Raw genomic sequence first — 15,931 nt, forward strand, 5'->3', positions numbered from 1 at the left:
CTTCTGCCTGCCACCCTCAGTCTACCCAGGATGTGGCGTTACGGTGAGAGCTTTCACTTTGGAACTGTTCAAGCTAGGTCAGAGTCTCAGCTTTGGCTCAACATCCTGTGATTCTGGGCAAATCTCCAGTACTTAAAATAAATTAATGTGACCTTGTGTAATGTAACTAGTGTTCAGGTAAAGCGCTTCAATACATACAGGTCGGATTTGCACTATATAAAAACTGCAGAAAACTGCACAAAGAGGTAAAAACAAACATAAAAAGGAGAGACAGATAACCATTTATTGGCTGATTTGTACAAAGTGAAAAAATAAAATCTGGATAAATGGCAGCTACTTCACTCAAATTTCGTGATCTCGGGCAAATGTTTTATTTAACGAAAACTCATTCTTCTTCGTACTTGTGCATGAAAGCACATTTAAATCCATGAATCAGAAAACTAGTTATATAAAACCCTGTTGTGTTTGATTTGTTGTGTTGCTCTATAATAATCTGGGCCACATACAGGCTCCATGTGACAACTCTCTTGTCTGTTAGTTCACTAATTGCACTGTCACCAGTGTGAGGACAGGGCAGGAATGACTCTAAGCTCATGTTTAAAACCTATCACTTTTAATATATATATACTTCTCAGTGCAACGCTATGTTGTGACATATTAATGTCATACCTTCTATGTGTTAAAGAAATACACTTTTTTTCTATTTTGAAGAGACTATCATATTTTACTTGCTGTCTGTTGTATATTTTACATAGCAAACATTTTCAAGGCTGGGCTTATGCATAGGGTTTAAGAGCCAAGCCAGACCCTAAACTCGGCTTTCTCTGTTAATTTGTTGCCTTGCCCACCTCTAACCCCAAACACACCGCCCAGATGCAGTTTTAAAGACAGTGAAAAAAACATTACAACATTCCGACGTTGAGATGGAGGAAGCACTTAACAGATGCCTTCTCCATGGCCTCTTCTGCCATGACTGGGCAAGCCAAAGTTCAAGTTTGGGTGGGCCTGGTCCACCCGGCCCCCAGTGGCCCACCCGACCCCCCTGCTGGAATTGAGCCTGCATAAAACCCTGCTAGATTAATATCAGGGGACTCATTTTTTAATTGCGTGGTAAATTAAGGTTTCTATAGGTCAATAACATTGTCCAGTATTAGAACACCGCAGCTTTGAAAACTGAATTCTTACTTGCAGTGTCAATGCCCTGTACAACTATGAGAGTTACCCCCAATGTCCTGGATTCCTATTTTATGAGAAATTTAGTCTAAATGAAGATGGAAGGGAATAGGCCAGCCTGCATTGGTCAGTCCTCTGGGGAAGGGAGTGGGGTTGAAAGGTGAAATAGATGGTCCTCTGGAGTGGGTGTTCTGGCCCTGTGGGCATCCTGGCTTTGCAGAGTTACAGAAAACAAAGGGCTGGGAGACACTGAGTAGTTTAGATGGGAAGTTTGTGGCCTGCCTTCTGACTAGGTCTCATGAGTTGAACTGGGCTGCTGAAGACCTTAGTCTCTAGGCCAGGGATTCTTTCCTCTGAGGCAGGGCAGGAGGTGGCTCTCCTCTTCGCCATTGGCCCTCTTGCTGCAACTGTGTAAATGAAAGCACATTACTGAAGACTTTTACTTTTATATGAGGTGAAAAAAATAAGTTTCTGCTTAAATCTTTTCCTGTGCCCTACCCTTTCTTTCTCCGACTAGATAGTGCTCTCCAGTTTCGCTGAGAAAGCAAATTCGGAAGGGCAGCGAGGTAATGTGAATGTCACAATGAGATATAAAGTAGAGGGAAGAGAGAGGAAGAGGCAGAGATATAGACTGTATAAGGAGACATAACCGGTAGAAGGAGAATGCTGAGGTGGACAGAAAGAAATGGAGAGATAAAAAGAAGGAGCTTTAGATAGAAAAAGGGAGGTAGACTGATAGCTAAGATTCTTGAGTAGGGTAGAGAGGTAGATATGTAGAAAGAGCTAGAGATAAAGAAATGTAAAGAGGTGTGCTTTACACAGAGGGACTAGACGAGAGCAGGGTAATGTAGGAAGAGGGTTTAGTTGGGGAGAGCTAGAGACCGAGAGCTGTAGAGGAACACAGGCAAAAGGATGAGGTAGAAGCAAAGAAAAATGCAAGCTAAAGACATAGGTGAGAATACAGAAAGATAGGCTAGGTAAGCGGGAAGTGATGTAGAGAGAAACGTAGATTGAAGTGGTGAACTCTTAAAAAAAAAAAAAAAAAAATAGTAGAAGTGTGAGGTAGAGAAAGAGTGAAGGCTCCGATTGGGAAAGAGTGAGAGTGTGAGGAGGACCTGAGAGGTGAAGTATCAAGATTTAAAAAATAAATCGGCAGAGACGTGTTGAAAGGTGGTCCAGAGATCGATTTGAAAGAGAGATAAAAAGCAATTGTAGCTTAAAGAGGGCAAGAGATAGAGAAAAGGGTTAGTAGTAAAGATGTAAGGTTATGAGAGTGGTAATGTAGAGGTAATAGAGGAAAAAAGAAGTGGAGAGGTCAAACAGTGATCAAATGAGTGAAATTGAGACATTGGACATTGAGAGAAATAAAGGGAGTAGAAAGATGAAGTAGTGTATGAGAAGTGGAGTAGAGAGAAAGTTGAAAATGAGGAGGTATGTAAAGGTGAAGCAGAAATGGAGTGGTGAGGTGAGGTAAGGTTGAGAGTGTAGATTGGGAGAGAGACAGGGCAATGAGATGGAAAAGAGTGTGAGGTGCAGAGTAAGGGGTGAGGTAGAGATGGAGTAGAGAGGAAGAGATGCAGAGGTAGGCACAGATAGTAGGAGAGAGAGATTGAAACCGGGGTAGGGGATCCAAAGAGATGTATCTGAAAGAGAGAATTTAGGTAGACAGAAATGCAGAAGGAAGGGCTGCAATAGAAATTGAGTGGTAGAACTGCAGAGACTGGTTAAGAAAGAGGGAAAGAAAAGTGGTGAGGTAGAAGAGCTAGGGTCAAGTAAAGGGATACAGAATCTGATACAGAAAGACAGGTGATGCCTAGAAAGAGAGGTAGAGAGAAATAAGAAGTGACTTAAAGGTAGTCAGACTGAGGGGTAGAAAGATATGGGCAAGAAGTTAGTGACTGGTGAGGTAGAGAGAAATTAGGCACAAAAGATAGTTGAGAAGGAAAAAGAAAGTAGCAAAAGGTGAACTACAAAGAATGGAAGGTTTAGAGCAGGCCTCTCCAATGAGTAGCTTGTGAGCTACTGGTAGCTCCCTACGTACCTGTGAGTAGCTCTACTGTGTGCAGCCCAGCCTACTAAAGTAGACACTATTACTTCATTAAATCAAATACCAAAATTGAGAGCGGGTATTTGAAATGAACATATGTGTATTTTCATCACACATTAGCTCATGTTTTGAGAAAAAAGTGTTATATTTTTAAAACATATTTAAATCTGACAGTTCAGTGATGAAAGACGTGGCTTTTGGCAGACTTAATACTAATATAATCTTGGTGCAAGATGCATTACAGCTATGTAATACTTCTTTTGAAGCATTCAAAATTGATAAAGCCTTTTTTACATTACTTCTAGCAGTTCTTGCTGATATACTGAGTTGATGACTGCTAGTAATCTCATGTATGGAGGCCACTAAAGTAACCTTGTCTGGTGTGGTACCTATTACAACACTAATAATGTTAGTAACTCAGGATGATTTTCATTGAACATAAGTAGGTCTTATATTTACAGAAAAGGTTGGAGACCTCTGAAGGTGAAGAGTAAGATAGAAGCAGGTGCACAAAATAGAGATCTGCAAAGAAGGGTGAAGGCAGATAGTGAGAGATGCTAGAGCAAGTTATTGGTGAGGAGAGAAAGAGAGACAGAAAGGTAGTAAGTTCTGAGGCATGGATAGACAGAGACACAGTCAGAGGTAGACATAGGGAAAGAGAGATGAGAAAAAAGAGAGTGAGAGATAATTTTATCAGGAGGAAATTTGGAAAGTGGGGGCCTTTTTAATTGTCCATGTAGGCCCTTTTTAAATTAGTCTGTGGCTGTTTTTCTTCTCGGGCATCCTGGAGAGTGATTAAGGTGTTCCATACCGCAGGAGATGGCAGAGGAACCACTAACCTCACCCAACTTAATTAAGAGCCTTTCCTTATACAGGCAGATTCCTTGCCTTAGAATATTCCCTAGATGTCAAACTGGATTTGGAAAATCTTGAACAGGTCCTATGCACACTAATAGGTGGCGTTGAATGGTTCCACGTTGGAAATGACGTTGTGGTGACTATATATGCACCACCTGGCGCTCTAGTATCAGTTCCTTTCTTTCTGCGCCAGCAGCACGGATTCAGGGGCCTATCTCTAATTTGTTGACCAATTCTATTGCACAATTGCTCCCAGTGTGCTAGGGACATGTCCCCTCCTAAACCTTAAGGGCTTAAACCTTGTGGTAATGTCACAGACAGATGTCTGTCTCTGATCCCCTCTTGGTCTTTCCATGACCTGCATCGAGTGCAAGTCAATGCACCCCTCAGCGATTCATGAGTGGGCGATGAAGCTCCTGGCAGTGTGGGACACGAAGGCTTTGGGCCATTCCCAAAATAGATCTCCGAGGATGATAGTCTTCCCTCTCCAGGACAACTATTTCCAAGTCAAGTAAGTCCAAGAAGCACAAGAAGAAGAAGTTAGTGTTCTTCGACTTCCCCATCCAAACACAGTGTTTCAAAGCCCCGTTCCCAGACTCCATCAGCTGAGCTGGCATTAAAGTTCGCACCACGCTAAAAAGAGTTCCCTGGAGCGCTGCCCGCCCAGTTAAACTAATTTTATGATGCCATAAAGCATGCCATTTTAGGGCCACCAACTCCTTCTGGCATGCTTTCAGGCTGCGATGTGCCTTGGTTGAGTCCGCCCCTGACACCAGCTGGGTCCCCTGGGTCCTCCCCCAGATCCAGCTTCACGCTGCCACAGGTGCCTGTACCAGTTCCTCTGCCTCTAACCCTGGTGCTAGATGACAAACCATGACTCATTTCCATCTCTGAGTCAGAGCCGTCATGATGCAGATTGATGTTGATGCAGTTGCTGTCCCGGCCGTCCCAACCCCTGCACTTGCCTTTGGACTGGCTCTTTATCCCTCAAGAGACGAATGAGGAGGAATGGTATGGCCCTTTTGAGCGGAACCCTGACCAGGAAGAAAACTGATACAAGGAGCTGGGTGATACCAGTGGCCTTGACATCTCCCTAAACTCTAGCATGCTTTTCCCTTTGGACCCTGTTTTGGAGCTAGATACATCCTTTGCAACGGTGATGCGCAGGGGAGCAGTCTTTCACTTACTGTGTCGAGATTAGGACCAACACCTTGACTGAAGTGCTTCACCCAAGGATGAGCTCTTCAGAGCCTTTACTCCCCTTTAATGAGGCCCACTAAGACGTTCTTCTGGTGGCCTGGGCTGAACTCTGCCATCACATGATCATCTATTACCACTTTCCTGACACAGGAGATCCAGCCTTCCTCTCCCAGCATCCCTCCCCAGAGAGCCTGGTGGGACAGGCCTCCGTAGCCACGGTCAACCCAATTACTTTCCCTTCCGCCCTACTGGATAGGAACCAAGAGGCTGGATACTTTTGGAAAGACAATGTTCTCTTCCGCCTGTTTGGCCTTTAGGTTGGTGAACACCGCATGGCTCTTGGAACAATATTCCCATGCTCCTTGAACAGGGCTGTGCCATCCTCAGCCAAGTCTTAGTAAATGGTCAAGATGCAGCAAAGTTCACCATCAGGTGTAGGCTGGACACCACAGACTCCTTAAGCTGGTGGTACTCCATTGCCACACCCAGTTGCAGTCACTGGGTTTTCGGGGGTTGTGCAAGTGTTCCTCATACACACACCATTCAGTGGCTGCCTCTTGTTTAGGGACAAAGCTGATACAGCACTTGAACTGTTTCGGTAAAGTCTAGCCACCACCAGGTCCTTGGGCTTCTCCCTGGCTTCCCATTCAGAACAGCAGTGCTTTTGCTCCTTTAGTGGCTGTGGCCAGGGCACCTGTGGATGTCCACAGTATCCGCCTTACACCCTGGTCCAGCAGGCTGCCCAGCCTTTCTGTGGCCGATTTCGAGGATCCCTGAAAAGGACGTATGAGTCATACCGAGTGTGCTGACCAGCCCAAACCTCTGTGGCTGCTGCAGCCTCCAAACCACTTTAACGATCCCTTCACCTCACACTGTCATCCTGTTGACAGCAGGATTTGGCACCAGCTTCTCCAGTGGACCAGCACAACCTCTGACATGTGGGTACTCCAAAATGTGCCAAAGGGTTATGCCCTCCGATTCATGAAATCTCTTCCATTGTTGCCACCATACCTGGAATGGCTGATAGATGACCTTGTCTCCTTGCTTCTTCAAGAAGTGCGGGCTCTGTTGGCCAAAGTAGCTATTGTCAGGTTTCTAGTACCAGAGCAGGGGGGTCGTTGCTATTCCTACTACTTCCTGGTTCCGAAAAAGGATGAAGGTCTCGATCCCATTCTAGATCTCCATCCTCTCAACACCTTTCTGTGGAGAGAGAAATTCAAGATGCTCATGTTGGCTGAGGCTCTGTCTGCTCTAGACCCTAAAGACTGGATGGTAGTGTTGGACATGCAGGATGCATACTGCAACATCCCTGTCCTGCATGCTCACAGGCATTACCTGTGGTTCTTGATGAGCCACAAGCCTTTCCAGTTCACCGTGCCCCCTTTGGCCTTACCAGTGCGCATGATGAGTTCATGAACATGATGGTGGTAGTTGCAGCACATCTTCAGAGGTCTTCCCCTACCTTGATGACCGCTACCTCTAAACTGCTACCTCAACTGGCTGCTGAAGGCTGCCTCATCCCTAGCACTCGTCACCCACCTCCAGACACATTTTTGCACTCGCTGGGGTTCACTATCAACATGCTGAAGTCACATCTGACTCCCTCTCAGATGGTCCCTTTCATCAGAGCCATTCTGGATACAGTGCAGTACCGCACTTATCCTCGGGAAAGGAGAGTCCTGGATATTCAGGCTATTATACCATTGTTTCAGCCTCAATCCTGGATTTCTGTGAGACTGACCCAGAGAGAGAGAGAATGACCCAGAGGCTGCTGGTTCTGATGACAACCTGCATCACCACGCCAGATGGCATATGCAGGCTCTGCAGTGGGATCTGAAGTCCCAGAGGGCACAACACTAGGGGGACTTCTCTGAACTGGTTCAGGTTTTGAAGGAGACTGCTAGAAATCTGCAGTGGTGGCTGATGGACCACAATTAGGTCAGTAGCAGACCCCTCTCCTTTCCCTGCCCAGAGCTGACAGTGGTGACCAGTGCATCACTTCAGGGTTGGGGTGCCACCTGGGAGAGTTGGAGATCTCTCTCGTCTCTGACGGAAGCTCAGCTCCAAATCAATCTGCTGGAGTTGAGAACTATCCACCTAGCATAGAAAGACTTATTTCCATCTATCAAGGGAAGGCTGCTTCAGGTGTTCACAGACAACACGCCACCATGTGTTATTGCAGCAAACAGGGCGGAGTGGGATGGTGGCCAGGAGGCTCTGCAACTTTGGACTTGGCTGGAGCGCAGGAAATCTTCCTGGTTGTGCAGCATCTGGTGGGCTCCATGAAAGCAAGGGTGGACAAACTCAGACGTCACTGCCTTGCGAATCACGAATGGCAACTACATCGGGAAGTGGTGTGAGGTCTCTTCTGAGAATGGGGAGAACCTTGGCTTGATCTGTTCACTACTATTGAGAAAGCGCATTGCCAGCACTTCTGCTTTTAGAGCTTCCAAGGCATCTGTCACTCTGGGACCTGTTCTGCCTTGAGTGAAATTCTGGACTCCTTTATGCCTTTCCGGCAATACAGCTCCTGCCTTGAATTCTCAAGATGGGACATAAGTCATCCTTGTGACTATGGATTGGGCAGGGAGAGTATGGTATTTTGAACACCTGAGCATGAACATCAGTCCTCTGATCAGGCGCACTCTTTGGGATGATCTTGTATTGCAACAACAGGGCAGGGTTCTGCACCTGAACCTGCACATTTCAATCTTCATGCATGGAGACTGAGCAGTGACAGTTGTTCATCTCGCCATGTGAACCCCCTTTCTGCATCTTTGTCAGAGTTGTTGCTGTTTTTTTCTATCTTTAGCTAAGCAAGGTCTGCCATAGGCACTGTTAAGGGGACCTGTTGGCTATTTTGCCTTTCCTGCGGCTGCCTGATCAACCCTCCCTGTGGCAGTTGTGACTCTTTTTCTGAAAGATTTGCAACATTTGCTCCCTCCGACCTTTTGTGATATCCTACTGCCACATCAGTCTGGTCCTCACATTTCTCAGATGTTCTCCCTTTGATCCCCTACAGAGCTGTTCTCTGTGGCTCTTGATCATCAAGACAGTTTTCCTAGTTAGTGCCCATTACTTCGGCCGAGGGGGGGGGGTCAGTGAGCTTCAAGATCTGTGAGTTCACCCTTCATACACAGTTTTATTCCTGATAAACTGGTCCTTAGGATGCGTGCCTCTTTTCTGCCGAAGGTGGTCGCTCCTTTTCATGTCAGTAAGAGTATCACTATCTAGCCCAGTATCTCTAAATTCCGCACTTCGGCTATTTCTATGCCCTGTAAATAGCAGAGGTTACTATTATCCAGTTTTTGGTACTTAGTTCGTCCATTTTGAAAGGATGGAAGCCTGAGTCTGCCTTATTAGGCCCCTCCTAGCTGAGCAAAACAGTATTTTAAGAGTTTTTATAGACTTGTTGTGATTAGTCATTTACAGTATTCTTACATTTAATAATTACTGAAGTGTTCAATTTGTTGGTGTTTTCATTCACCTTTTCCAAACCCACATATTCCAGCAAGCAACCTTGGACGATGACAGTTGTAGAAAAGCTGGCTAATAAGATCATATGCTGCTTTCCGCTGATTTATTTTTTAAACTAATATTGTAATCAGGGTTTTTCCATTGTCTTTTTAACTCCAGATTGAACAACACAAATGTCTGCGGTCCTCCGTGAGCTAGTGCGTTCTGCTGAAAAAGCAGCATGTATCGCTCGTGCTGTGAGAGTGGAGGAGTCGCTTTTCCAGCTTTTAATAGAGGAAAAAAAGGAAGGAGAGAAGAACAAGAAGTTTGTGACTGATTTCAAAACACTAACAGATGTGCTAGTTCAAGAAGTTATCAAACATGACATAGGAAAGAAGGTAAGGCATGCACTGAAATGAGGTGTAAGGTAATGTTCTCTTTAGGCTTCTATCATACCTGCATCCCCACCTACTTATGCAATGAAAAAGTTTGAAATGGAATTCAATTGTTTGCCTTATAATAATGCTCATTAACTCCACCTTAACTAAGGAGGTGTGAAGCTGGATGTGGAACGAAGAGTACGAAGAAAGGTAATTGAAGTAGCATTCAGACAACACCTGGCGAAAGATTGTTTGTTGAAGAAGAAGCTCTCTTTCTGTGCCTCATATTTAATGCCTATCAAGAATATTCTATTCCAAGAAAGCAACTTCATTTTGCAGGAGGCATTCCATTTGGAAAGCATGTAAATCATGAGTTATCAGACCAGATTTAATTCTCTAGTGTAAAGGAGTAGACACAAACAAAACCTCTCTAGATTTCGTGTTGATTGCCTATGGAAAAGTGACTCCATGCAGTAGCTCGGTTCAACGGGACACTTTAAAACACATGTGAAAGATGTCAAGTTGCTCCTTCAGTGGGTTCCACTAAGGAGTAAAAAGCCACAAGGCCAAAAAACCTCCTTGTCAATGTTGGTGGTTCTTGAATGTAGTTGAGAGGCACGACAGAGGTTGATAAGCTAGGCAGCAAAACCACCCTGGATAAGGATTGAGACAGAGCCCAGAGTAAGTCTTCCAGAAGGTCATATCCATGAGAAAATTCTGATGGAAAAGGTAAAAGACCAGAGATAAACATAAATAGCTTTGAGGAACAAAATTGACAAAGGATTAGGGAACAAACCCATTGTGCAACTTTTTCCTCCAGTACAAGCCTGTATATATACCCTTTAAAAAGGAAATTGTATCACAGAAGAGCCATCTTGGTCTTGGATTTTCATTCTGCAAATATGGAGAGACAACCATTTTGCGTAGGTGTTGATACACAGTTAGATAAGCATACGCTTCCAGGAAATTGGTGTTTCTTAACAATGGCTATCAAATCACGAAGAAGCCCACTCTTTACATGACCAAGAAACAAGTCGGACAGGGCCCATTTGGGAGCACCAGGAAGGCTTAACACTGCCCTTTTTCAGCATGATTGAACACAAAGGGGGGTCAAGAAGGGGCGCTGGATGGGATGAGACAGTGGGATGTCCTGACTAGATGGACTTGTGACCCTTGCCTACCGGGGACCAACCTTTCTCATTTCATGCTCAGACAAGTAACAAAGGTATCTGTCTTGTCAGCTCCATGCACCTGTATAAGGACAATGATGAACGTTCTCTGAAAACCTCCACAGATCCCTTTCCTACCTAATCTTGAAGGGTCAGATGCAATGGGCGTATTTATCATCACCACCATGGCTTTGATGCCTGGAAGATAGGCTTTTGAGGTCAGGTAGACAGCCTACATATACAACATGTTTATGTAGGGATGCACCTACTTAGAAGTTCCTGCAGCGGCCCCCATCTGCACTCAGAGGTGTAGGCAGACAGGCGAGAACTCACTAGCCAATTGGAAGTGTGTTCGGATGGGTTTGGAATCAGTGTCCTGTAATTGATGCCAGTGATCTTTCTGGTCGAGCTGCAGACATCACATCTACAACCTCACAAGTGGAACAGTGTCTAAACAGGCCACCTGGCAACATAGTCATTTGAAATCACAAGGCTGTCACAGATCTCAACATTCTCCTTTGAAAATGAAACAATTAAACAGTGGAAATGCTCCCTCGTCAGGGGCCCGAATGACCCCTGTGAACTGAATACCTTTAATGACATGAGAAAATGCCAGTACACTTTTGGAAGAACCTAGATATACAGTTATACACAGCATAGGTGAGGCACAGCCAGCTCTTCGGCAGATGCCCTCACCAGGCATTTATTTAGGTAAGGCAGACATGCAGTTGCATAAGGGCATGCTCCAGGAATAACGTAAGAGGTGAAGCTTCACCACTTCCTCAACAAGTTCCTCAAACACCGACTGAAGCAGAGGTGGCCTTGATGGTGTTGAGAGTGGGAGCCACAGAGAGTATCCATTGCACACGACCAAGAGCGTTCAGGAGGTTTTTGAGCTCTGGATCCAATGAAGTTAGTCAGTTAAAAGTCCCTGCCCCTGTCACTGGAGAAGATGTGCCTCCAAAGTATAGAGGTGAGGTATGTCTGGGTCTTGAAATTGGAATTTGTGGCTACTGCAAGGAGCTCTACATTTGAGCGGTTTGGCTATAGCAGTGCCCATTTAGAAATGCCAGAGCACCTTATCTCTTGACAGATCAAAGAAATTCCTCACATCAAATAGCAAGTCAATAACCTACTCCTGATCCTTTTGCTTGAAGACCAAACACTTCAGCCAAGACTGGTCTTCGTGGCCCATCATTGAGGTCCAGCAGATCGGAAACTTTAGCTTAACTGCTGTTAAGCATAAACATGTGCTACTTCTAGATACATCCGAATAACAAGGATTTATAGCTGCTACTTTCATGTCCACTGTGTGTTCTATAACTGACTTTGCAGAGTGAGAATGTTTGCTGTTTCTAAGCCGACTCTCAATTGAACTGCACATACTGGTCATACCCTCAGCTCAGTGCCTCTATCCAAGCTGTGACTGTTAATTGCCTACAGCCATGCCCAGTGTAGACTGTGTGCAGGGCATGGGCTTTGGCCATGTTCAGCACGTTGACCCGGATTGCCCCTGCCCCCTTTGAGCTCTGTTCCTGGCTTATAGCTAGTCATTTGTGTGACACAGCGCCCCTTAGCGGTTAGCTAGCATGGTGTTCGGCCATGCCCCGAGTGGTCTTTGTGAATTTTAAGTGGATTTTAGATTTTATTATAATCATAATTTTGCTTTACCTGAAGATTTATATAGGAGTTCTATTTTTAAAGCATTGTAGTTTGTGTTAATCTTGCCCCAACGTAACCAGAGGTCAAGTTGCTCACACCCTTTGGCCTTGTGCAGCTCTAGGGGTTTGCATTTGTTTCTAATCAGCAAACCTTAAATTGGTTCTATGCATCCAAAATAATACAGTGGATTTTTGGCACTTCACAGTTCCTTGAATCTGCTGTGCCAGCTTTGGAGCTGCAAATCCCAATCCTGAAAAATCTATTTTATTTGTGCCCATCCTTTCTGAGGTTGGCTAATATTCCCCCAGTCTTCTTACAACCACTTACCCGTTATGTTTTACAGGATCATTGTAACCCCAAATGCATCCAGGATGAAAAGGCAGTCCTGGTATCTGCAGGTCTTTCAAGTTGATATGGCAGCAAAACGTATTTGTTTGCTATTCCGAGGGCAGTATATGTCCATAACCCACCAAGTATTTATCCTCTGTGTGGTTAGCTAATACTACCATTGCCCCTTTACACCCCCTCCAGCCCCCTGAGTGCTGAATTTGGAGATATCAATGCCTGTTTTGGAAGTAGCCAGTGGACCCCTTGGACTAGGGTGGGTAACTAACGTCATGATGGGACTTCCTAAACGAAATACGATGGTCCTTAGAGCCTGATATGAGGGAGCTTGTGCTCCTTTCATATCCCTTGAGGCAGCTAGCGATGCAGACTGGCAAATGAGATGGAAGAGGTAGCAACCAGATGTGACATTCTTAGAGATGATGACGCCCCTCCCATTGGAGGTGAAGGAACATTGAAGAACAGATACATTTTGATGTATAATATGCGTTTGATGGAGGTCTGACAAAGAGGTATGGTTATGTTGACCGAGAGTTGCTTGATGGACAGGTCTGAATTGAAGGGCCGTGTTAAGGGGCATAGGAGGACTGAGTTAGCACCCCTAAGGGAAGTGTAGCTAAGACCAAGTGGACGTGAGGGGTGAATACCTTTGATGACCATGAAAACAAGACGGGTTTTAATCCAAGGAATGCAAATTAGCAGGAAGGGGAAGGAAGACCTGCCAAACCACAGAATTAAAGACTTCGATGATCAAAAAAAAAAAAGCGTTTCTCGAAAAATTAAGCAAGAAAATTGGCTGAGGCGAGAAAAGAGGCATAAAGTGGGTCCATGTTTCCTTCCACACACCAAAAACCCAGGCCGCCCAGTCTTAAGTACTAACTTTTCCTTGTTCCCAGTGTCCAGATGTCTTGCAGGAGGTGGAAAGCTTTCCCAAAAGGTGGTTCCTAGCTCCTTTATCCATAGGACTAACCAGGCCAGGAGAAAAAAAAGGTTGTTTAAGAGCCGGGCTGGGGGGTTCCCTTTTAAATCCGTTAGCATTTTATTTGTGTTATTTTTGGCTTAAATAATATTTGCATTGTAATTTGACCGTTTTACAATTGGAACGACAATGTTGTGATGTACAGAATTGTGCTTTCTTGGCATAGACCTAGCTAGGTCTTTTTATACCGGACTCCATCTTAGAATTTGAAGTAGCCATGTTTTCATTTTTTATTGACACCACACGCAGTAAAGTGTGCACTAATGCTTTGTGTTTACATGCTGTTCTTGGAGAGACTTTGAGGAAGTTCTTTAGTTAAATTTTTGCTCTTCAAGGCCTTTTCCTTGTTTGTTCACTGTAGATCTGTTCATTAACAAATATTAATTGTTTATTTAACAAGATTGGTGCTAGTATTATGTCAGAAGAGATTCAGTATTGTTCATTTAGGGGCATATTTATACAACGGTGGTACTAATAGACGTTTTGTAATGCTGTATTGTGATTCGATATGTTGATACATTTGCTCACCCTATGCTCACTGTGTAATTTCCCTTGCTTTCTGTGGTGAATTTCTCTATTACAAAAATGTTTTTGAGCTTGAGCCAGAAGAAAATGTTTTGGTCTCTAGGGATGTTGTCGTGATTTTCTATTGATTTGCTATGCATTGTGAACTTAACTATTTTCCATAATTTGCTCATTCTGCATCTGTTTTAAATGATTTCTGAGCTTTATGCTGATGACTGAAATAATATGCATTTTCATTGACTTTGATATATTTTTGCTTTCTGTATTGCACTTTAATTCTTTAACATCTATTTTTTCATTTTCAACTTAAACCAATCAAACAGCATACAAATGCTCATTGGGCTTATTTGCAGTTCTGGCAGATACCTTGCAAAGTCATATGCCTTGTGAGCCCAGACATTTCCACAAGAGGGCAGTAGAGGCAGGGCGATTTGCACCAGTCCATGGGGATCCGTTGACTTCCATTCTACACTGACCCCCTCCAGTCTATCCATACTTGCCCCTTGTGTTTTCTGTGCATGAAACGGAGGGCGTGGCCTACGAGGCCTGGTCATCATCTGGCCAAGTCAGTTTGTGCAACATTTCATCCCACATGTGACAAATTTTCTCTACTTTTTCATCAGTCCTAACCTCCCGTGTGTGCCTCTCCTCTGAAAAAGCCCACTCAGCAAAATCTCTAGTCCATTGATTCTGAGTGAGACCCACGGAGTACAGCAATTAGTCACTCTCCTCTTCGTCAGAACTAATCCCAGAAGTGTCATCCTGTATTGCATTTTACGATTCTTGGGGCATGCAAAGAGATTTAGCAGACAGTCCCCAAGATTGAGCTCAACCTGTATTGGTGATTATCTGGAGGCAGTTTACTATCACACTCCAGTATGATTCTAAATGCGGACAGCCTCACATTAGGTGTATGAAATCCACCCCCTCATTCCACATCTGGACATGCACCTGATCTGCCTGGGTATATGCCACTCAGCTGCACTAGTGAGAGATATGCGCAGTGCAATCAATAGAAGTGTGTTAAATTGAAGCAAACATTACTAGGCACTCCCTGGACTAGTACGCACGCCACAACCCGCTCCTTGTCCGTCAACGGCTGTGTGAGGTCCCCATCCCACCTCTGTCTCACAGGGAGCTCTGCCCATTGTGTATCTTGTTTACGGGTCGTGTACAAGTGGGTCACGAAGTGTTTAGGAGATCCCATATCTTAAAGTACATCTAGCCTGTGTGATGGGTTTGGGAAATCTGTCTAGATTTCACTGGCTGTCTTTGTGATTTTAGCAAACTGCAAAAACTGCCCTGGGCCTATTGCAAAACACTCTTGGGCTTCCTGAAAGATAATACAGTGATTTCCCAGATATAAGTTTCACTGTGTCACACCTTGCCTCCCTCCATGCCGCCATGGTCATATTCTTGTTGATTTTCATGAAGAGTCTCAGCCACCGTACTGGCAGCTGCTGAGATAAGGTCTTTCAATGCATCACCACTTTTATCATCGTGTCCCATCTCCTGGTCACCAACCGGATCACATGGGGGCTGCATTTGCTTAGCTGCAAAGCTGCCACCAGATACTTCGGCAAATTCTCCGTTCTCGGGGCTACTCACCTGTAGTCATTTCTCAAAGTTGTCTTGTCACCCTTTGAATATCAGCTGGTTGCATGTTGAAATTGTGCCGCTAATTAGCAGATTTTCAGATCTGGGATAATGTAGTTTAATATTTTAATAAACCATGGTTTCTAAATTACGGATTTCAAACCTATTTTAGTCCAGGCTAGTTCTTAGTGAATGTTATTTGAAATGCGTTTTGAATCTTATTTTAGGTACACATTTCCACCTCTGTTCTTGAGGACAACACTGTTTCTGACCTCACATTAAGCGCTTTATTTTTAACACGTCAAACTATCTGAAAAGGCGCCTGTTAGACTTGACAGCCTTAGGGTGGTCATCCCCCAACTATTTGCCTGCCTGCCTCCCACTACTTTTCTGAAACTGTTTGTTTTTGCTGGTTTTAGGCTCTGCACACTTTACCACTGCTAACCAGTGCTAAAGTACATACGCTCTCTCCCTTAAACATGGTAAAATTGGTTCATACCCACTTAGCATATTTGAGTTACTTGTAAGTCCCTAGTAAAGT

At 44.4% G+C, this 15,931-nt stretch overlaps 1 protein-coding gene across 2 annotated transcripts in view; it reads left to right on the forward strand.

The window, feature by feature from the left end:
• The window catches only part of INPP1 (inositol polyphosphate-1-phosphatase), a 105,324-nt gene that overhangs the window by 14,481 nt on the left and 74,912 nt on the right, over window positions 1-15,931 (forward strand). For both annotated transcript variants that reach the window (XM_069225903.1, XM_069225904.1), the window contains exon 2: window positions 8,915-9,132. In XM_069225903.1, coding sequence (XP_069082004.1) covers window positions 8,929-9,132 — 204 coding nt within the window. In that variant the 5' untranslated portion in view covers window positions 8,915-8,928. The remainder of the gene's footprint in view (window positions 1-8,914; window positions 9,133-15,931) is intronic.

This window comes from Pleurodeles waltl, chromosome 3_1 (assembly GCF_031143425.1).
Source record: "Pleurodeles waltl isolate 20211129_DDA chromosome 3_1, aPleWal1.hap1.20221129, whole genome shotgun sequence".
NCBI classification, from domain to species: Eukaryota; Metazoa; Chordata; class Amphibia; order Caudata; family Salamandridae; genus Pleurodeles; species Pleurodeles waltl.